Source organism: Ranitomeya variabilis, chromosome 2 (assembly GCF_051348905.1).
Source record: "Ranitomeya variabilis isolate aRanVar5 chromosome 2, aRanVar5.hap1, whole genome shotgun sequence".
NCBI classification, from domain to species: domain Eukaryota; kingdom Metazoa; phylum Chordata; class Amphibia; order Anura; family Dendrobatidae; genus Ranitomeya; species Ranitomeya variabilis.
This window is the reverse complement of record NC_135233.1, coordinates 431,989,240-432,012,265: the sequence shown is the minus strand read 5'-3', so window position 1 is coordinate 432,012,265 and position 23,026 is coordinate 431,989,240. Positions and strand designations below refer to the sequence as shown.

At 45.2% G+C, this 23,026-nt stretch overlaps 1 protein-coding gene across 3 annotated transcripts in view; it reads right to left on the bottom strand.

Moving 5' to 3' along the window:
• Positions 1-23,026, bottom strand: part of EHF (ETS homologous factor) — a 77,782-nt gene that overhangs the window by 26,493 nt on the left and 28,263 nt on the right. The window contains exon 1 of one of the 3 annotated variants that reach the window (XM_077287005.1): positions 12,344-12,477. The exons of 1 other annotated variant lie outside the window; for it this stretch is intronic. In XM_077287005.1, coding sequence (XP_077143120.1) covers positions 12,344-12,352 — 9 coding nt within the window. In that variant the 5' untranslated portion in view covers positions 12,353-12,477. Of the gene's footprint in view, positions 1-12,343; positions 12,478-23,026 lie in introns of those variants that run through there. One more of the 3 variants, XM_077287007.1, reaches the window with a different exon arrangement.

Here is a 23,026-nt window from a genome sequence, read left to right as displayed (position 1 = left end):
CAGCAAAGCACCCCCACACCATCACACCTCCTCCTCCATGCTTCACGGTGGGAACTAGGCATGTAGAGTCCATCCGTTCACCTTTTCTGCGTCGCACAAAGACACGGTGGTTGGAACCAAAGATCTCAAATTTGGACTCAACAGACGAAAGCACAGATTTCCACTGGTCTAATGTCCATTCCGTGTTCTTTAGCCCAAACAAGTCTCTTCTGCTTGTTGCCTGTCTTTAGCAGTGGTTTCCTAGCAGCTATTTTACCATGAAGGCCTGCTGCACAATGTCTCCTCTTAACAGTTGTTGTAGAGATGTGTCTGCTGCTAGAACTCTGTGTGGCATTGACCTGGCCTCTAATCTGAGCTGCTGTTAACCTGCGATTTCTGAGGCTGGTGACTCGGATAAACTTATCCTCAGAAGCAGAGGTGACTCTTGGTCTTCCTTTCCTGGGGAGGTCCTCCTTTCCTGGGGAGGTCCTCATGTGGGCCAGTTTCTTTGTAGCGCTTGATGGTTTTTACCACTGCACTTGGGGACACATTCAAAGTTTTCCCAATTTTTCAGACTGACTGACCTTCATTTTTTAAAGTAATGATGGCCACTCATTTTTCTTTACTAAGCTGCTTTTTTCTTGCCATAATACAAATTCTAACTGTCTATTCAATAGGACTATCAGCTGTGTATCCGCCAGACTTCTGCACAACACAACTGATGGTCCCAACCCCATTTATAAGGCAAGAAATCCCACTTATTAAACCTGACAGGGCACACCTGTGAAGTTAAAACCATTTCCGGTGACTACCTCTTGAAGCTCATCAAGAGAATGCCAAGAGTGTGCAAAGCAGTCATCAAAGCAAAAGGTGGCTACTTTGAAGAACCTAGAATATAAGACATAATTTCAGTTGTTTCACACTTTTTTGTTAAGTATATAATTCCACGTGTTAATTCATAGTTTTGGTGCTTTCAGTGTGAATGTACAATTCTCATAGTCATGAAAATACAGAAAAATCTTTAAATGAGATGGTGTGTCCAAACTTTTGGTCTGTACTGTATGTTCTGGAGATATTATAATTTTTAATTGGTGCTACTTTCCATGGTGTTTAGCCAGGGGCGTTACTTACACGACCCTAATGCTAAAGACACGCCCCAGAGGATCCTGTGAATCCCTTACCCCTTGGTAAAAACCATAAAAATAGTACTAAATAAAAAGGACGGATTAAAAAAAAAAGTGGAATATTCATGGGAACAGCAAGAATAAAATAAGAGCAAAAACTGGAGAAACTTGCCATAACGTGGACATTGTTTGGGTCTATGTCAGCAAAGTGCTGTCTTTAATGCATGGTATTCTCAGAGTTCTCTCCGGTTTATGCACATGGGCACAGTATGGCAGTATGTGTGAACTATTTAGCACATATGACTAAGTTTTGTATTTGGCACAGCTCAATGCAACCTTATGTGCTCAGCTCTGCTACATCTGCACATTAAGTAGGGATTACTTGGTTGCTCATATGTAATGATGAAGCAATGCTGGATGCACGCTATGGGTGACCTGCAGGTGTATCTAGGTATTTCGGTTGCACGCACTTATTGTGAAGTTTGCCAGCGGGTGGCCGGGCGTTGACATGATGAACCCCACCGTGAGGCAGGCGTTAATTTGCTATTGGCAACGTGACTGTTATCTTGTGAATGGCTCTCATGCAGCATTATCCAGCCGTACAGTTTACGTTGGCAGCCCGCTCGGGCCCAGGCACCTGTTCTGTAGCTCTGATACTATCTTATAGGAGCTTTGATTTGCAGCAGAATAAACACACAGTACAAAGAATGGCATCTGCCTAAACAGCACCACGCACCGCAGATCATTTCCCAGTAACGTCTACCATTATTAACCCCTTCGAGTCCTCTGAACTTTTAATAGCCTTGCTGCAACATGGACGACATCTCCGCCTGTCATGACGAAACAAACATTTTAAAAGGGGTTGTCCAATTCTAAAAAAATATATACTGAAAATAGCATAAAATAATAAAACGTATAATTTATTAACATGCTTCTATTATCGCAGGTGCACTGATCTTCAGCTATCCAAGGTTTGACACCTCCAGGGAGCTATGTGTGAATGGAGCTCTGCTGACTACTCATTTTCAAAACCTGACACAGCCTCCTTCTCTATCTATGCATTGGACGTGATAGAAAAAGGGGAGGCTGAATGGGTTAAATAGCAGGGTCGTAACTATAATAAGTGCAGGGGTTGCAATCACACCCGGACCCTGGTGCCTTTCCCCATAGGAAAAAACTATCACTATTAAAAACCTGTTAGTTGGGGGCCCCATAGGAGATTTTGCATTAGAGCCCACACGCTAGAGGAAGCACCATAAAAATTAACAAAATTGGGTCCCCCTTCTGGTGCTCGATCAGACCACCCATTTAATTTGGCTTTGAATGATGCAGAATTTTTCAGCCTATTCCTCTCCTAGAATAATAGGGGTAGTAGTATTTATATCATAAGGACTTGTTTTTGTTAGACCACTTTACCCTACCTGTTGGCTGCCATTATAATACATGAATAAAGTGCAGCGCCCCAGAGTCCTGGTCGTTGCAGTACTGACGCTCCGCGACTAAGGAGGGTGATGTTACGTCTGATGGCACTAAAGGAGTTCACCTGACCAGGTATCACAGTCACACATTACACTTCACACTCTGGCCACCAGGGGGAGCAAAGGGTTCTATGTATTAGGCCACTCCTCACAATCTGGTAAAACTGGGGGTTGGATAGGAAGTTAGACAGAAGCTGACTGGGTTTGATCCAGGCAACATCCTGTGGCAGAGGGTGTTGCGGGGGAAGATCCAGGGGGGTCTCTGTCAGGGGTGGGATCCTGACAGTGGCCTAGCGAAAAGGACAGAACGTTACGGAGCCGCGCCTGCACCCGTTGCGGTGGCATCCTAAGAAAGGACACGAAGCGAGGTTTATTGTGGAGAAGTGAGAAACGAGATCACAGCAAAAAGGAGATAAACCAGTAGGAGTCGTGCCCCAAGATCGGCAACATCCTACTGAGGCACAATGAAGCGTCAGTTGTAAATATCACATAACTATGGCGACTCTTAATACAGATAATAATATTAAGGAGAACCGAGAGTCAAAGCTGGCCAATATGGGTTCACAAAAAGTTATATTTATTTCAAAAAATCACATACATAAAAATGTACCATGAAGTAATAAATAGTTAATTAAGACAACTAGCAACTGTATCCTAAGTACATCAAAACAGCGATCCAGGAAAAAACAGGACACAGGTAAATACAATGAACACTACTTCCCAGTCATGTACGCATCGGTAAATGCCATCACACACATGGGACCTGCTGTCAATGGCAAGCGGTGACTAAACCAAATAGTATGCTTCTAAGAGCGTTATTCAAAAAATCACCACACGTCATGAAGCAGTCAATAATAATGTAAGAAACAAACGTAATTAATTAGATTACCCATGTGTGTGCGGGAGTCCTGTATAGGTCCTGGGTCGCAAACCCCAACGCGCGTTTCGCGTGCAAATTTCGTCGCTTCCTCAGGGGGCCTCAGGGGTGGGATCCTGACAGTGACCTAGCGAACAGGACAGATTGTTACGGAGCCGCGCCTGCACTTGAATGCGGCAGCATCTTAAGAAAGGAAACGAAGCGAAGTTTATTGTGGAGAAGTGAGAAACGAGATCGCAGCAAAAAGGAGATAAACCAGTAGGAGTCGTGCCTTAAGATCGTGGCAACATCCTACTGAGGCGCGTAGCCGGCGGCCAGAACGCCGAGGAAGTATTGTGCTCCAAGCAGTACTTCAAACAGCGGCAGGACAGTTGATTATAGGTTGGCTGTCTCACCTAAAACACCTAAGCAGACATAGGAGGCAATTGTGGGAGAGGGGCGACGCTAGGGTCCCGGAAGAACTCCAGGCCTACCCGTCATACGGGTGCGTCCTAGCCATATCATCTGGGGGACGGAGAAAGAACATCAGAACAGATACGAGTTGTGAGAAAGAACATCAGAAACAGACACAACAGTTGTGAGGACTATCCCGTGGTGCTCAGCAGGGAGGTACTACAACACACAGGCGCTAGAAGGTAGGCACTGATTTCCACCTGCAAAGGGAACTCTGGATGTGCCTTCGGACCGGCCGGTCTCAGCCAGCCCTGTTAGAAGTACTCTGGATTGCGGATCCCGAAGCCTTCAGTAAAGAGGTAAAGAGACTGCAACCCTGTGTCCTCGTTATTCATCGCGACTTGCACCACGCACCACCATCACACCTTTCATTGGACACCCCTTAGCAGGGTCACGGACCGGGTCTAGCCACCGTGACAACCCCAGGACTGAGACTGAGAGTCCCGGTACCGAGTACCCTGCGGCCCTGCGTCTGGGGGCGCTCCATCTTGGCGTCACGAACAGGATCTACTTAAGCCTGAAGGATCAGGTCATGTGTGCCTTGGAACTGTTGGATTGTGCTTGAACTGTGATTTATTGCAAAGACTGTGGATTGCCACTGGCCGCCAAAAGTTCACGCCAAAACCGCCGCCATTGCAGCGCCACGGGAAGCGCAGAAGAAGAAGGGCGTGCCATGGGAGGGGACTATCAAAATGGCGCCAGAAGCAGCGACCGCCCCCTCCGATTACTGCTGTGAGACGACGACCTGCCCAGAAGCAGAGGAGAACCGCCCCCTGATTTGCAACAGCGGGAACGAGAGGAAGAAGAAGCTACGGCCTCAGAAAATGGAGGAGCAACATGCATGTGCCGCCGAAGATCCCGGGGCAGGGATGGCGACCAGCGAGTCCCAGAGCGACGTCGAAGTGATCCCGGCCTGTCCTCGCCAACCGGAGATGGACCCAAACCCGCAGCAGCTGGAGGATCCGGACCTCTCGGAGCTACAGGTGGCGGAGCCGAGCCAGCCTAACCCGAACGCGGAGCCAGCCGCTGTGAAGCCACAGAAGTCGGAGCCGGGCGAGAGGGTCGCATTGGAGGAACCGCAGTCCGGGCTGCAGCCGATTCCAGTGTCCTCGACAACAGAACAGATCGGCATCGGTGGAACCACATCAGACGCAGGTATGGAAAGCGCCCCTGCTCCCCCGACTCCCCAGCCCGACAATGACCGAGTCCTCACCGCTGAGCTGGTAGTGATAACCCCAGGCACTATGGAGAAGCAGGTGCCTCCGTTACCAACAACTATGGGGAAACCGCTAGATGTGAGCCCAGAGGGGGTGATCTTCCAATGGGACACTCCACGGATTGGGCCAGACGGGGCCAGGCAGGAGGGCCTCAGCATTGCTGCGCTCACCTGGGAACAATATAAGGAATGCTTAATTCTACAATGGCAAAACCAAAAAGAGACAGAACCAAATGACCCACCAAAAGTACAAAGACCAAAGACTGAACACAATAAGAGTAACTCGGTAAGGCAGGGGACTGTACTAGCCTTTCACCCGAAGTGGGGTTGGGGCTCTATAGAGGAATCGGGACTGCCGACTGAAGTCTTCTTTACCAGCTACAATGTGAAGACCCCGTTCCGCAACAGATGTGACAATCAACTATGTAAAGGGGACCAGGTGACCTACACTCGCTATCGGAGTGCGCAAGGGTGGTGTGCTCGGGATATCCAACGATGCGAACCGGCGGTGGCGCCACCTACTGCCTGACCAAGGCTAACCCTGATTTGACAAACGCTACTACTGTCGCCACGGTGTGTATTATCGCCGCTACTGAACTTGCAACCACAGCTGACATTTGAATCCAGACACCGGGTGACCTGACCGCGCCTGGGAGACCAACCAATGATACCGATCCCGCATCAGCCGAGAACAGAGGACCGCAGCCTTACCGGTCAGGGAGTGTTTGCCACCAGCTGATGCAGTGTGACCTCCTGTAAGGATAAACCTCGGAACCACGAGTATGTAAATAGTTTTCTGGAACTGTTTGTTTGTTTGTCCTGTTTTGCTGCAACAACCCGACTAGGGTTATTTCTTAAAGGGATCCCTTCGTTTACCCGGGATCCTATTATTTTTGTTTTTACTTTTGTTTTATTTTTGCTTTTGTTCATCATTGTTTACAAAGACTGCCGAATCATGGATGGTGAATGGTTCACAAACTGTATTGTAAATAGTTCACACCTTCTTAAAGGTGCCCTTTACTGGTTTTACAAAAAGGAGAGCTTTTTGAAGAGACTGTTCCTGAATACAGCACAGAAGCCCTTGCCTTAAACAGACTTGCAGATAGAGAGTCTGCACTACCTCGAAGAGACTTGGTTCCCTCTTAAAGGGAATGTTAATTTGTTGCACTTGAGTATAATGTTGCCTTAAGAACGTTGAATGGTAATAATGTTTTACATAGAAGTAATATGTAGTTAGCTAGATAGTTATAGAGAATGTTTAATGATGTTACTAGAGATTGAGGATGGGAAAGAGTTGAAAGCCGAATTTCAATAAAGTGAACCCGTGGGGGTTGGTTAGTGAGTCCTCCTGAGAGCCATAGAGAGATGGTTAATTGATCCTGTACTAAGAAAAGAGGCAGTAGGCCTGGGCAAACAGGCGGTCCTGCATATGAGAAATCAGAGAGTAAAAAGAAAAATGTTGCACTTAGAAAAGAGAAATAAAGAAAAAGTTAATTTATATTTTAGAGTTTTATAGTAAGCCTTTAGTGGGTTCAGCCTATACGCCCTTAAAGGAAAAGTTAAATTATTGTTCAGAATTTTGCACTTGATAGATAGAATACCCGGCTGGGTAATAGAAGTTATTTATAGTATGTTATTTAAAATATTTAAACATGTTTCTGTTTGTAACGTTCAAGAGTCCTCACCTCCCATAAAGGGAAGCACTGTTATATTTACTTGTTTATTGCATTTCAAAATTTTGTATGTCTTTTGCTGACATGTATTGTTGTTCTTCTTCCCAGTCCGGGAGTACTGGATTTAACCGGGGGGGAGTGCAGCGCCCCAGAGATCTGGTCGTTGCAGTAATGTCACTCTGCCACTCAGGGGAGAGATGTTACGTCTGATTGCACAAAAGGAGTTCACCTGACCAGGTATCACAGTCACACACTACATTTCACACTTCAGCCACCAGGGGGAGAAAAGGGTTCTATGCATTAGGCCACTCCTCACACTTGGGTAAAACTGGGGGCTGGATAGGAAGGTAGTCAGAAGCTGACTGGGTTGGATCCAGGCAACATCCTGTGGCAGAGGTTGTTGCGGGGGAAGATTCGGGGGGTCTCTGTCAGGGGTGGGATCCTGACAGTGACCTAGCGAACAGGACAGATTGTTACAGAGCCGCGCCTGCACTTGAATGCGGCGGCATCTTAAGAAAGGAAACGAAGCGAAGTTTATTGTGGAGAAGTGAGAAACGAGATCGCAGCAAAAAGGACATAAACCAGTAGGAGTCGTGCCTTAATATAGTGGCAACATCCTACTGAGGCGCGTGGCCGGAACGCCGAGGAAGTATTGGGCTCCAAGCAGTACTTCAAACAGCGGCAGGACAGTTGATTATAGGTTGGCTGTCTCACCTAAAGCACCTAAGCAGACATAGGAGGCAATTGTGGGAGAGGGGCGACGCTAGGGTCCCGGAAGAACTCCAGGCCTACCCGTCATACGGGTGCGTCCTAGCCATATCATCTGGGGGACGGAGAAAGAACATCAGAACAGATACGAGTTGTGAGAGAGAACATCAGAAACAGACACAACAGTTGTGAGGACTATCCCGTGGTGCTCAGCAGGGAGGTACTACAACACACAGGCGCTAGAAGGTAGGCACTGATTTCCACCTGCAAAGGGAACTCTGGATGTGCCTTCGGACCGGCCGGTCTCAGCCAGCCCTGTTAGAAGTACTCTGGATTGCGGATCCCGAAGCCTTCAGTAAAGAGGTAAAGAGACTGCAACCCTGTGTCCTCGTTATTCATCGCGACTTGCACCACGCACCACCATCACACCTTTCATTGGACACCCCTTAGCAGGGTCACGGACCGGGTCTAGCCACCGTGACAACCCCAGGACTGAGACTGAGAGTCCCGGTACCGAGTACCCCGCGGCCCTGCGTCTGGGGGCGCTCCATCTTGGCGTCACGAACAGGATCTACTTAAGCCTGAAGGATCAGGTCATGTGTGCCTTGGAACTGTTGGATTGTGCTTGAACTGTGATTTATTGCAAAGACTGTGGATTGCCACTGGCCGCCAAAAGTTCACGCCAAAACTGCCGCCATTGCAGCGCCACGGGAAGCGCAGAAGAAGAAGGGTGTGCCATGGGAGGGGACTATCAAAATGGCGCCAGAAGCAGCGACCGCCCCCTCCGATTACTGCTGTGAGACGACGACCTGCCCAGAAGCAGAGGAGAACCGCCCCCTGATTTGCAACAGCGGGAACGAGAGGAAGAAGAAGCTACGGCCTCAGAAAATGGAGGAGCAACATGCATGTGCCGCCGAAGATCCCGGGGCAGGGATGGCGACCAGCGAGTCCCAGAGCGACGTCGAAGTGATCCCGGCCTGTCCTCGCCAACCGGAGATGGACCCGAACCCGCCGCAGCTGGAGGATCCGGACCTCTCGGAGCTACAGGTGGCGGAGCCGAGCCAGCCTATCCCGAACGCGGAGCCAGCCGCTGTGAAGCCACAGAAGTCGGAGCCGGGCGAGAGGGTCGCATTGGAGGAACCGCAGTCCGGGCTGCAGCCGATTCCAGTGTCCTCGACAACAGAACAGATCGGCATCGGTGGAACCACATCAGACGCAGGTATGGAAAGCGCCCCTGCTCCCCCGACCGATCCTGCTCCCGTGACCACTCCCCAGCCCGACAATGACCGAGTCCTCACCGCTGAGCTGGTAGTGATAACCCCAGGCACTATGGAGAAGCTGGTGCCTCCGTTACCAACAACTATGGGGAAACCGCTAGATGTGAGCCCAGAGGGGGTGATCTTCCAATGGGACACTCCACGGATTGGGCCGGACGGGGCCAGGCTGGAGGGCCTCAGCATTGCTGCGCTCACCTGGGAACAATATAAGGAATGCTTAATTCTACAATGGCAAAACCAAAAAGAGACAGAACCAAATGACCCACCAAAAGTACAAAGACTGAACACAATAAGAGTAACTCGGTAAGGCAGGGGACTGTACTAGCCTTTCACCCGAAGTGGGGTTGGGGCTCTATAGAGGAATCGGGACTGCCGACTGAAGTCTTCTTTACCAGCTACAATGTGAAGACCCCGTTCCGCAACAGATGTGACAATCAACTATGTAAAGGGGACCAGGTGACCTACACTCGCTATCGGAGTGCGCAAGGGTGGTGTGCTCGGGATATCCAACGATGCGAACCGGCGGTGGCGCCACCTACTGCCTGACCAAGGCTAACCCTGATTTGACAAACGCTACTACTGTCGCCACGGTGTGTATTATCGCCGCTACTGAACTTGCAACCACAGCTGACATTTGAATCCAGACACCGGGTGACCTGACCGCTCCTGGGAGACCAACCAATGATACCGATCCCGCATCAGCCGAGAACAGAGGACCGCAGCCTTACCGGTCAGGGAGTGTTTGCCACCAGCTGATGCAGTGTGACCTCCTGTAAGGATAAACCTCGGAACCACGAGTATGTAAATAGTTTTCTGGAACTGTTCGTTTGTTTGTCCTGTTTTGCTGCAACAACCCGACTAGGGTTATTTCTTAAAGGGATCCCTTCGTTTACCCGGGATCCTATTATTTTTGTTTTTACTTTAGTTTTATTTTTGCTTTTGTTCATCATTGTTTACAAAGACTGCCGAATCATGGATGGTGAATGGTTCACAAACTGTATTGTAAATAGTTCACACCTTCTTAAAGGTGCCCTTTACTGGTTTTACAAAAAGGAGAGCTTTTTGAAGAGACTGTTCCTGAATACAGCACAGAAGCCCTTGCCTTAAACAGACTTGCAGATAGAGAGTCTGCACTACCTCGAAGAGACTTGGTTCCCTCTTAAAGGGAATGTTAACTTGTTGCACTTGAGTATAATGTTGCCTTAAGAACGTTGAATGGTAATAATGTTTTACATAGAAGTAATATGTAGTTAGCTAGATAGTTATAGAGAATGTTTAATGATGTTACTAGAGATTGAGGATGGGAAAGAGTTGAAAGCCGAATTTCAATAAAGTGAACCCGTGGGGGTTGGTTAGTGAGTCCTCCTGAGAGCCATAGAGAGATGGTTAATTGATCCTGTACTAAGAAAAGAGGCAGTAGGCCTGGGCAAACAGGCGGTCCTGCATATGAGAAATCAGAGAGTAAAAAGAAAAATGTTGCACTTAGAAAAGAGAAATAAAGAAAAAGTTAATTTATATTTTAGAGTTTTATAGTAAGCCTTTAGTGGGTTCAGCCTATACGCCCTTAAAGGAAAAGTTAAATTATTGTTCAGAATTTTGCACTTGATAGATAGAATACCCGGCTGGGTAATAGAAGTTATTTATAGTATGTTATTTAAAATATTTAAACATGTTTCTGTTTGTAACGTTCAAGAGTCCTCTCCTCCCATAAAGGGAAGCACTGTTATATTTACTTGTTTATTGCATTTCAAAATTTTGTATGTCTTTTGCTGACATGTATTGTTGTTCTTCTTCCCAGTCCGGGAGTACTGGATTTAACCGGGGGGGAGTGCAGCGCCCCAGAGATCTGGTCGTTGCAGTAATGTCACTCTGCCACTCAGGGGAGAGATGTTACGTCTGATTGCACAAAAGGAGTTCACCTGACCAGGTATCACAGTCACACACTACATTTCACACTTCAGCCACCAGGGGGAGAAAAGGGTTCTATGCATTAGGCCACTCCTCACACTTGGGTAAAACTGGGGGCTGGATAGGAAGGTAGTCAGAAGCTGACTGGGTTGGATCCAGGCAACATCCTGTGGCAGAGGGTGTTGCGGGGGAAGATTCGGGGGGTCTCTGTCAGGGGTGGGATCCTGACAGTGACCTAGCGAACAGGACAGATTGTTACAGAGCCGCGCCTGCACTTGAATGCGGCGGCATCTTAAGAAAGGAAACGAAGCAAAGTTTATTGTGGAGAAGTGAGAAACGAGATCGCAGCAAAAAGGACATAAACCAGTAGGAGTCGTGCCTTAATATAGTGGCAACATCCTACTGAGGCGCGTGGCCGGAACGCCGAGGAAGTATTGGGCTCCAAGCAGTACTTCAAACAGCGGCAGGACAGTTGATTATAGGTTGGCTGTCTCACCTAAAACACCTAAGCAGACATAGGAGGCAATTGTGGGAGAGGGGCGACGCTAGGGTCCCGGAAGAACTCCAGGCCTACCCGTCATAAGGGTGCGTCCTAGCCATATCATCTGGGGGACGGAGAAGAACATCAGAACAGATACAATAGTTGTGAGAGAGAACATCAGATACAGACACAACAGTTGTGAGGACTATCCCGTGGTGCTCAGCAGGGAGGTACTACAACACACAGGCGCTAGAAGGTAGGCACTGATTTCCACCTGCAAAGGAAACTCTGGATGTGACTTCGGACCGGCCAGTCTCAGCCAGCTCTGTTAGCAGTGCTCCGGATTGTGGATCCCGAAGCCTTCAGTAAAGAGGTAAAGAGACTGCAACCCTGTGTCCTCGTTATTCATCGCGACTTGCACCACGCACCACCATCACATCTTTCATTGGACGCCCCTTAGCAGGGTCATGGACCGGGTCTAGCCACCGTGACAACCCCAGGACCGAGACAGAGAGGCCCGGTACCGAGTACCCCGCGGCCCTGCGTCTGGGGGCGCTCCATAAAGCATAATTGCCAACTTTTGGGCTTGGTAGTACTGAAGTTTCTTTAGTGCGGAGTACTAACCTTTTTGCATACCAGTGCCCCCTAATACAGGACATCCTTCTTCCACAACCATTATTTTTGAAGCTTGGTGAAACTTTTGCGATTTGCCAAAAATGTGCCAACTTTTCCGGAAATCTAGGAGGTCTGCACAGATGTAGGGGCGGATATACCATTGGTGCAACCTGGTGCCCAAGAGGTCAGGGGGCCACTACCACCTCCAAAGCAGGTGGCATTATGCATTATGATGAGCCATTGGATGCAAAGGGCACGAATACTGTTGTATCCGCGCAAGGTGTAGAAGGTAGGTAGGAGCCATAACTGGACCCCTGTTGTAATGAAGTCTTTCTGTAACCTCTGCGCTTACATGATGTGACGGCCATTTCTTATTTTCCGTTTACATTGTATTCCAGCTGCTTGGCACCCAGCAATAACCTTTCTGCTGAGAGCAGAGGACTTGTGGTCATTGACCATAAGCCAATACTAAACAGTCGGGAGACATTCCTGGAAATATTAATGAGATTATGGGTAATGCAAAACTAATAAAAAGTCATACAAAGTAAACCTACCGCAGACATAACATACCGCCCATCATATCAGATGTAATAAGCAGGGGCACCTCCATGTAAGCTTATCTCTTGTTCAAGTCTATAGTCCCTCACGTCAACCGGTATTTGGTTACATTTTACCCTAAAAGATGCGGCTAGGACGCAAAAAAAAGAAAAACAACAAAGAGTTGTTTATAAGCAAAGAAATAACCTAAAATCAAACCGTTTTTATTGGTACCATTTTGAGGTTCATGCAAGTTTTTGTTTGCTTTTTCTTGTACAAAAAACAGCATTTTTTTCTGTTTTTTAATGGTTTTATTTATCATCATCCAATAAATAAATAAAAAAATAACAATAAACAATATCAATAGAATAAAAAAGAGCAAAAATTACCTCTTTTGACTTGGCAGCAGATCTTCTTAAAGCCCTATTTTGGGTCATTCTCCCCACACCAAATCTATGTAACGGCCCATTGCCCCGTTTTGCACGCCTCCTGGTGGTGGGTGCTGATGATCTCACGGTGGAACAGATGTCCACAGCCACCCAGCACTAGAATTTTATTAGCACAAATACTTCTATACAATTTATACTTTTCTTTTTTTGCTGTACACTATGCGGAACTAGTTTTTCCTTTATCAAAGTTGAGTAGACGATAAAAAATGTTAAGAAACTCTAGTTGAGACTTGGCCCAGTTCCAAGGTGATGGAAGACGTCTTAGCAGCCGTGCATTGTAAGGGCGCATTGATTGTATCCTGATATGACCCATAGATACACATCTCTCCTACCCTGGAGTCACTTATCCTTTATGAACCTCATTCTATAGCTCCGCGTGTTCATAAACAATGAGTATTAGGTCATTATAAGTGAAAGACGTGTCAGTCTAGGACAAGCTCTCCTAAAAGCTGCCTTTCTTGATTTCACACCTTCTGGAACCGTCATCTCCATGGTGGCCTTAGTGTACAAGGCTAACAATTCTGCTTTTGTTAGAGGCATAGGGGAGCAGAAGTTCCTACGGTGGCCGAAAGCCTTGCTTCTCCTTGGCATTACGACGTTTGGAGCTTCAAGCTATGCCTCTTGCAAGAGGAGAAAGCCAAGATCCAAACTATGGATCATCACGATGGAGAAGGGACTATATGGGGTCCAAGCCATCCATACCACCTTCACGGCAAGTCCACCATTGTACATTCGTATATGGTATGAGATCCGTATTAGTTAGAAACTCCAGATTAACATCTTTGAGCTCCATCTATGAGACAATAGGAGACTGAAGAAGTATTTGGCCTCTGCCCAAAAAATCTTAAAAAAAAAAAAAGTGTGTACAATGGGAGGACACCCCAGTAAAGCACAATGCAAACAGCTAAACCCAAGACAAACATACGGCTCAATAGCGGCAATGGCAGGTAAATTGCCGTATCAAGTGCACATCTCTTTCTCAGGTAGGATTTCTGAGGAAGATAAGATCTTTTTGCAGAAAAAAGGTCAACAGAGAATGAATATGCTTCCTTGGAAATATCTCTACAGGTTGCAAGAAATTCAAGAAGACTGTTTCGCTTCAGTCCATGAGGGCAGCTACATTCAGTGTGAAACGTCTTGATTTTCTGGAATCGGTGGATATTGCAGAAGATACAGAAGTGGCACGGTCTACTATGCTTATATAGTTGTCAACAATCCCACATTTTCAAAGCCAATCTCCAGAAAATTAAGGGCTGGTTCAAGTGAGGTCCCGCTTGGTTGGGGCATTCTTAAGTGGTACTGGGTTCAGGACTTTGTTATTAAGTATGTGTTTAGGGTCAGAATGTCCTGGCAAAGAAGTGGAGCTTTCCATGGGAGGTCCTGGTGCTAGAACAGGGCCACAAAGGTCGAACTGAAGATTGTCAAGTCAATCGCTTGCCTCTCGGGTCAATTTTTGATGGTCTGAAGAACGAAAGTCACTTCTAAAAGTGTTGGCCACTACTGGACAATCGCTTATTACTAGGCCCATAGAGGTGAAATAACTAGAAAAAAAATCAATATTCATCTTCCGGACCAGCACCACTATTCCATGCTCAGTACTACATCCCCTATCAGTCTCTTGGCATCAAGATTCAGTGGAGACATCACGTGAGCACGGCAGCATCTCATCCAAGCTGAGCAGGGGGAATTAAGCTCTGATTGTCTGCAGTGCTCACATGCAGCCCCCAGTGGATGTTGAAGCCAGCAGATTGGTGCAGACACAGCACTGAGTACGGAGTAGCAATACCGAACATGGGAGGTAAGCATTGTTTTTTTTTTAATTTTTATTAATTTTTAATTTGATTTTTTTTTCACCTCTCAATAGTGAACAACCCCTTTAAACAGGCCATACATTTTAAATTAATGTGAGCAAAATTCACCAATTTTGTCTGGACTTGTCTCCTGACTCTTCTCTGATGATATATATTTGTGAGAAAAGGTTTAGGAAATGATATTTCAACATGTCCAATCCTTTTTTTTTCTCGGGAGAGATAATTGGCAGCAGCTTAATTCCTCCTTCCTATGGACAACACATGCACACTCAGCTGTATTGAGCATGCCTGGGCATCGGTAAGCATAGCTTTAATTTAATGTGCATGGGTAGTGTCACGGTTCCACTCCTCAGTGTGTCTTGGTGGCCCCGGTACTGACAGCTTGGCCATCCAATCTGGTACAGGGGTGTGCAGAGCTGTCAGTGTGCTGATTGACAGCTCGACTATCCAGTCTGAGACTGTGAGGCGTCAGCTGTCTCCAACTGTTCATTATTCCAGGTAATTGCCATGCTACTTAATTAAGCTGTGTCTCCCAGAACTCTGACAGACGTACATTCAGCCTGTGAGGTTTCTTCTCCTGTGCCTTGAGTTCTGTATGCTTAATCTGTTGCCTGACCTTGGACTTCATTCTGACCATCCACCTGTTTAACCGCTTCAGCTCTGACCCGTTATCCTCCCGGTATTCTGACTTCGGAACGTTACCTGACTACGCTTTTGTCTCATCCTTCTGTTTATGACGTACACTCCTGGCCTCTGACCTTGAACTCCTTGACCCCTCTACCTCACGGCTTGGCCGTGAGAAGTGACTAGAGTCACAGGTAGTATGTGTGTAGGGATCAACAAAATACTTGTCGAAGTTCCAGTTTGAAGAGTTTGGGCCCAAATATAAAATCTGGAACAGCACCCGGTAGGTATATCTGCTGTTTTGGATGCTTGCATGGCCTCCTGACAACACTTATAGGAGCAATACTAATTGACACCCGTCAAAAAAGTAAAAAGCTGAACAGAGTTTGGATAAAACTTAAACCCACAGAAGAGGAACCCTCTAGCAGACACATTCTCTGAAATCCCCCGACCTAGCCCACATTATACATTTTACATAATAGCATAATAACCACCATTGTGATGATAGAGTCGCTGTCTGCAGTCACTAACATTGGTTACTACATGCCCCATGATGGGGGAAGATCACACATTTATCATTTTATCGATCTCTATGAATTGTTGCAATGATGCAGAGGAGAAGCTGCAGACTGTGCAGCAGCACGCATGTCGCATGCATTATTCAAGCTTCAGCCCCTTGCAATGGTTCACAAAAGTCAGGCATCATAATTGAAGGTGACAATTCATGTTTTGTTTTTTTTTATAGGAAATTCTCAGATAATTTAGGTTTAGTCAGTATAAAAACACCATAGAGTTCAAACAAAACCCCAGAAATATGTTAACAGAGGTAATATACCGTAACTTTTATTGTTATACTCTGCTCCAAATGTATTGAAGGAGCCAACCGTACTGTATATTACCGCGTCATATAATGGACCGCGCCATAAAAACGCCGCGGAGCACATTTGCATACTATATTTAGACATTTTACTACAACGTAATATTGCTTCTTTTTTTTTTTTTTAGCTTTTTGCTTTTACTCTTAATTTTAGTAGGTAAAGAATTTTATAGGTGTTCAACCCGTGTTCAACCTTCTTTGGTTGAAGAATTGTTTCAGGAATTAGCCGCTCCGTAGATTTACAGAGGACCTTTCAGTTTTGTGAGATTCAATAAATGCCTGTTACCTCTGTTATTCCTCTTGGAAATATTGCCGTTGGGTCAGGGTCCAGCTAATTTCATTGCTCTCCCCTACCAGCTTTAGAAGGGTCCGAAAGAATTAGGTTTATCGCATAATGTGCCTCTGCTAGGAATAACTGTTTAGTTTACCTACAGCACCTCCACAGGGGAAATGAGGTATTAGATGTTGACCAGTGAAATAAATGGGATGAAAATCAGACTCAATGTCTTAAACATTACAGTAGGCAGCCAATCTCAATAGATAAACCCTACTGTGGTCCCGCTTCTCCATGGGAATACCAGACAAAAAGTTGGGTTAGTTTTTGAAGGTATCTTAGGTTTCCAATGTGTTAGAAAGAGTGACGTCCGCTACCCAACTTCCTGTCTGGCTGCGGCTGAAACAAGAGAATTTCGTCATTCTCCGTCTCAGATTCCCTGTCTTCCCTCAAAGGTCTTGTCACTCAGATCCCAACAGATATTTCCACATAGCCCATTGCTTCCTCTAGGAATCCCCCTTCCGCATGGTGCAATAAATGCGTCTGACTATCTAGTAATCACCCTCCCGAAAAAGCATCATAGGGGTCAATGACCAACGTGTTCCTGCACGCTCTAATCTGCAGAGGGGCACATGTGATCATCCTGGTCTCCTCGGTTCATGAAAAGCTGCAAAACCTAAAGTAAAGACTCATACAGGTAGAGCAGTAAAAGAAAGAAAAGTCTAAGGGGTAAGTATGGAATTTTTTAAAATTATAACCATTTTTTTACTTTTTCCGATGATGAATACGGTTACTTAACACATTCTGAAAACGAATTTTAGGGAAATTCTGAAAAGCTATGCGTTGCCCAAATGTAGAGCTCTTAAAGGGAATCTGTCACGTGAAAAAACAGTATTTGCCTGCAGATATGGGGTTAATCTACAGGTTAATAGCATTGTGAACCTGAACGGCGCCGGAACTAAGACCCCCACTGCAAAGAGCAAATTAACTATATTCCTCTTGGTAGCATTTGGGTTGCAGTCATAGGAGTGACATCGGCGCGCGTTCAGTTACTGCTCTAGATATAGTGAGCGGTGGCTGCAACTGCACTTCCAGCACTGACTGACAGCCGGCCCTAATGCCTAGCTGCTGTCAGTCAGTGCCGGGAGCGCAGTTACAAACGCTGCTCAGTTAATCCATCTACTACCCTCCGATGCTGCAGAGGCAAATATTCCCATGCTTGCAGTATTGGAGGACATATAGTTCAGACCGGTACCACAGGCACCACAGGCATATCGCCAACCCGCACTGTTAATCATCAGGAGTGCACCGCTACTCACCCCATCTGCAATCAGGCAACCGTGAGGCAAAGGAGCATTGCTTTACAACTCCCTAAATAAATATAAACACCAGACCAGACCCCCCTAAACTGACACTGACCTCATAGGGGCCGAATCCTTCAACTTTGTGCATAGGATCGATTCACATACTTTGGGATACATTGCATCGCATGCTGGATTCTGAAGTATTGCGGCAGCTGCACAGCCATTGTTTATCCAGGCCATTGTTATAGGGTTCACTCATGCCTCCTCCTACCCTAATCCAACTCTCGCCATACTACTTAATAGTGAATTTCATAATCCGAGGATTAATCAGTAACGCAGAGCAAATACTCAACTCTTTAAAAAGAACATTCACACCTAAAGATGAGGTCAGAGATTTGGGAATAGTCTGCGTGTCCTGCTACTGTACACAATGGAGGCGAAACTCTATAAACTCTAATGACCTATAAAACATATCATAAAATTACACCAATGGAAAACCCACATAACGGCTGCTGCCTGGGTAATCCCATAAGAAACATATGACAATGATTCAGCTGATCCTTGTATGAATAATTGTTTATCAATGTAAGTATGTAGGTTTATATAATGTGATAATGGGGTTATATAGGGTGATAGTGGGGTTACATAGTGATAATGGGGTCATATAGGGTGATAATGGGGTTATATATGGTGATAATGGGGTTATGCAGGGTGATAATGGGGTCATATAGGGTGATAATCAGGTTATATATGGAGATAATGGGGTTATAGAGGGTGATGAGGTTATATAGGGTGATAATGAGGTTATATAGGGTGATAATGGGGTAATATAGGGTGATAACGGGGTTACATAGGGTGATAATGGGGTAATATAGAGTGATATTGGGGTTATATAGGGTGATAATGGGGTCATATAGGGTGATAATTGGGTTATACAGGGTGATAATGAGGTCATATACGGTGATAACGGGGTTATATATGGTTATATAGGGTGATAATGGGGTTACATAGTGTGATAATGAGATTATATAGGGTGATGAGGTTATATAGGGTGATAATGGGGTTAAACAGGGTGATAATGGGGTTCTATAGGGTGAAAATGGGGCTAGGGTGATAATGGGGTTATATATGGTTATAATGGGGTTATATAGGGTGATAATGGGGTTACATAGTGTGATAAGGGGGTTACATAGGGTGATAATTGGGTTATATGAGGTGATAATGGGTTTATATAGGGTTATAATAGTCGTAATACAACCTATATATGAATACAAAGTATTCATGAAAATCACTCACAAAATATAAAATGTAAAGCTGTTTTATTAGACATAAAAATATATTTAAAAACATGAACAATACAATAAATAATCCATGCGTCAGGATTCAGAAAAGATAAATCAAATGTAGATAAAGGAGGCGTTGGGTCAGGTCTGGTCACGGGTATACTAATAATGGTTAAGCAATGCCAAAGAGATAATACTGGCCAGATTCCCAATAAATATGTTAGCTAGATAGATTTAATTAAAACTGGCCAGTTGCTGGCCACAACCGCCTCAACGCACGTTTCGCACTATTGTTTTCTCAAGAGGAGTGGTCAGTACATCCCACAAAGACACAGCAGAAAAAAATGTATATATAAAGTTACATTACTGATCCTGTACTGATCCTGAGTTACCTCCTGTATTATACTCCAGAGCTATACTCCAGAGCTATACTCACTATTCTGCTGGTGCAGTCACTGTGTACATACATTACATTACTGATCCTGAGTTACATCCTGTATTATACTCCAGAGCTGCACTCACTATTCTGCTGGTGCAATCACTGTGTACATAAATTACATTACTGATCCTGAGTTACATCCTGTATTATACTCCAGAGCTGCACCCACTATTCTGCTGGTGCAATCACTGTGTACATAAATTACATTACTGATCCTGAGTTACATCCTGTATTATACTCCAGAGCTGCACCCACTATTCTGCTGGTGCAGTCACTGTGTACATACATTACATTACTGATCCAATACTGGTCCTGAGTTACATCCTGTATTATACCACAGAGCTGCAGTCACTATTCTGCTGGTGTTGTCACTGGGTACATACATTACATTACTGATCCTGAGTTACATCCTGTATTATACTCCAGAGCTGCACTTACTATTTTGCTGGTGCAGTCACTGTGTACATACATTACATTACTGATCCTGAGTTACATCCTGTATTATATTCCAGAGCTGCACCCACTATTCTGCTGGTGAAGTCACTGTGTACATACATTACATTACTGATCCTGAATTACATCCTGTATTATACTCCAGAGCTGCACTCACTATTCTGCTGGTGAAATCACTGTGTACATACATTACATTACTGATCCTGAGTTACATCTTGTATTATACTCCAGAGCTGCACTCACTATTCTGCTGGTGGAGTCACTGTGTACATACATTACATTACTGATCCCGAGTTACATCCTGTATTATACTCCAGAGCTGCACTCACTATTCTGCTGGTGCAGTCACTGTGTACATACATTACATTACTGATCCCGAGTTACATCCTGTATTATACCCCAGAGCTGCACTCACTATTCTGCTGGTGCAGTCACTGTGTACATACATTACTGATCCTGAGTCACGTCCTGTATTATACTCCAGAGCTGCACTCACTATTCTGCTGGTACAGTCACTGTGTACATACATTACTGATCCTGAATTACATCCTGTATTATACTCTAGAGCTGCACTCACTATTCTGCTGGTGCAATCACTGTGTACATACATTACTGATCCTGAGTTACATCTTGTATTATACTCCAGAGCTGCACTCACTATTCTGCTGGTGCAGTCACTGTGTACATACATTTTACATTACTGATCCTGAGTTACATCCTGCATTATACCCCAGAGCTGCACTCACTATTCTGCTGATGCAGTCACTGTGTACATACATTACATTACTGATCCTGAGTTACCTCCTGTATTATACCCCAGAGCTGCACTCACTATTCTGCTGGTGCAGTCACTGTGTACATACATTACTGATCCTGAGTCACGTCCTGTATTATACTCCAGAGCTGCACTCACTATTCTGCTGGTACAGTCACTGTGTACATACATTACTGATCCTGAATTACATCCTGTATTATACTCTAGAGCTGCACTCACTATTCTGCTGGTGCAATCACTGTGTACATACATTACTGATCCTGAGTTACATCTTGTATTATACTCCAGAGCTGCACTCACTATTCTGCTGGTGCAGTCACTGTGTACATACATTTTACATTACTGATCCTGAGTTACATCCTGCATTATACCCCAGAGCTGCACTCACTATTCTGCTGATGCAGTCACTGTGTACATACATTACATTACTGATCCTGAGTTACATCCTGCATTATACCCCAGAGCTGCACTCACTATTCTGCTGGTGCAGTCACTGTGTACATACATTATATTACTGATCCTGAGTTACATCCTATATTATACTCCAGAGCTGCACTCACTATTCTGCTGGTTTCTATAGAAAACAGTCACTAGCTTGTGTGATCTCCTATAATGCAGGTTCCTAGTTTCTCTTTTCCATCAGGTTTATTGTTATCATTTTAATGTACATAATACACAGCAGAATCTTGGGCATAAACTGTACAGACTCCAATGATAAGACAATGGTGTCCATCTAGGGCCACTCAGGTCCATACAACCAGAAGCCGAGCTGCGATCTGCTCTCATGGACTCCGCACATCGGTGTTCATCACTGGAGGGAGCGGACTGCAGTCTAGACTCAATAATACAAATGTTGACATGAGGAGTAAATGTGACGTGTTTGATCTTATGTCTCCTATTTCCCTAGAAATGTGTGAGTGATCTCTGGTCCAAGGGTATTAGAGGTTTGAGGTCGAGGATCCTGCCAAAGGATAAGGACTAGGCTCAAAAGAAAGAATAAAGAACCAAGACAGCTGCCAGCACAAAAAGTCCAGTGTGTGCAGACCGGCTCCTGTAATGTCCAGAGACCACAACGAAATACGGAGCATCCTGAACTCCCACATATCATCTAAGGTTCCCCAGATCTAAAAATCAGAAAGAGAACTTATTGTTTATAGCAATTTTTATATATAACATATATATATATATATATATATATATATATATATATATATATATATATATATATATAAAGAATTGTCGGTGATCTGAAACCTTACAGTTTTCACTCTGAGCCTGATATCAGGCTGATACGTTCTGTTCTGCAGTGATCACCATTATCACCAGAGACAGTATTATAAAGACTGATCACATACAGGGGCGGACATATCATTGGTGCTGCCCCAGAGGTAAAGGGGCCCAATACTACCTGCAAAGCAGCCAGCAGCCTCTGTCAGAGACACAACTATTGTAATGCAAAAGGGCCCATAAACTGATCATGCACAGGGGCCCTTTAATGCCTGCAATTAACACTGCCTCCATATACTGTAGATAACCCAGAATACACCATACACACTACGTAATGTCACAGCTCACCTCCTCCTCCTGTACAATGACTGATAACACCTCTATATACAGTAGATTACACAGGATCCACCATTCACAATAGGTGATGTCACAGCTCAACTCCTCCTCATGTACAATGACTGATAACACCTCTATATACAGTAGATAACACAGGATCCACCATTCACAAAAGGTGATGTCACAGCTCACCTCCTCCACCTGTACAATGACTGATAACACCTCTATATACAGCAGATAACACAGGATCCACCATTCACAATAGGTGATGTCACAGCTCACCTCCTCCTCCTGTACAATGACTGATAACAACACTATATACAGTAGATAGAACAGAATCCACCATTCACAATAGGTGATGTCACAGCTCACCTCCTCCTCCTGTACAATAACTGATAACACCTTTATATACAGTAGATAACAGAGGATCCACCAATCACAATAAGTGATGTCACAGCTCACCTCCTCCTCCTCCTGTACAATAACTGATAACACCTCTATATACAGTAGATAACACAGGATCCACCATTCACAATAGATGATGTCACAGCTCACCTCCTCCTCCTGTACAATGACTGATAACACCTCTATATACAGTAGATAACACAGGATCCAACATTCACAATAGATGATGACACAGCTCACCTTTTCCTCCTGTACAATAACTGATTACGCCTTTATATACAGTAGATAACACAGGATCCACCAATAGCAATAAGTGATGTCACAGCTCACCTCCTCCTCCTCCTGTACAATGACTGATAACACCTCTATATAGAGTAGATAACACAGGATCCACCATTCACAATAGATGATGTCACAGCTCACCTCCTCCTCCTCATGTACAA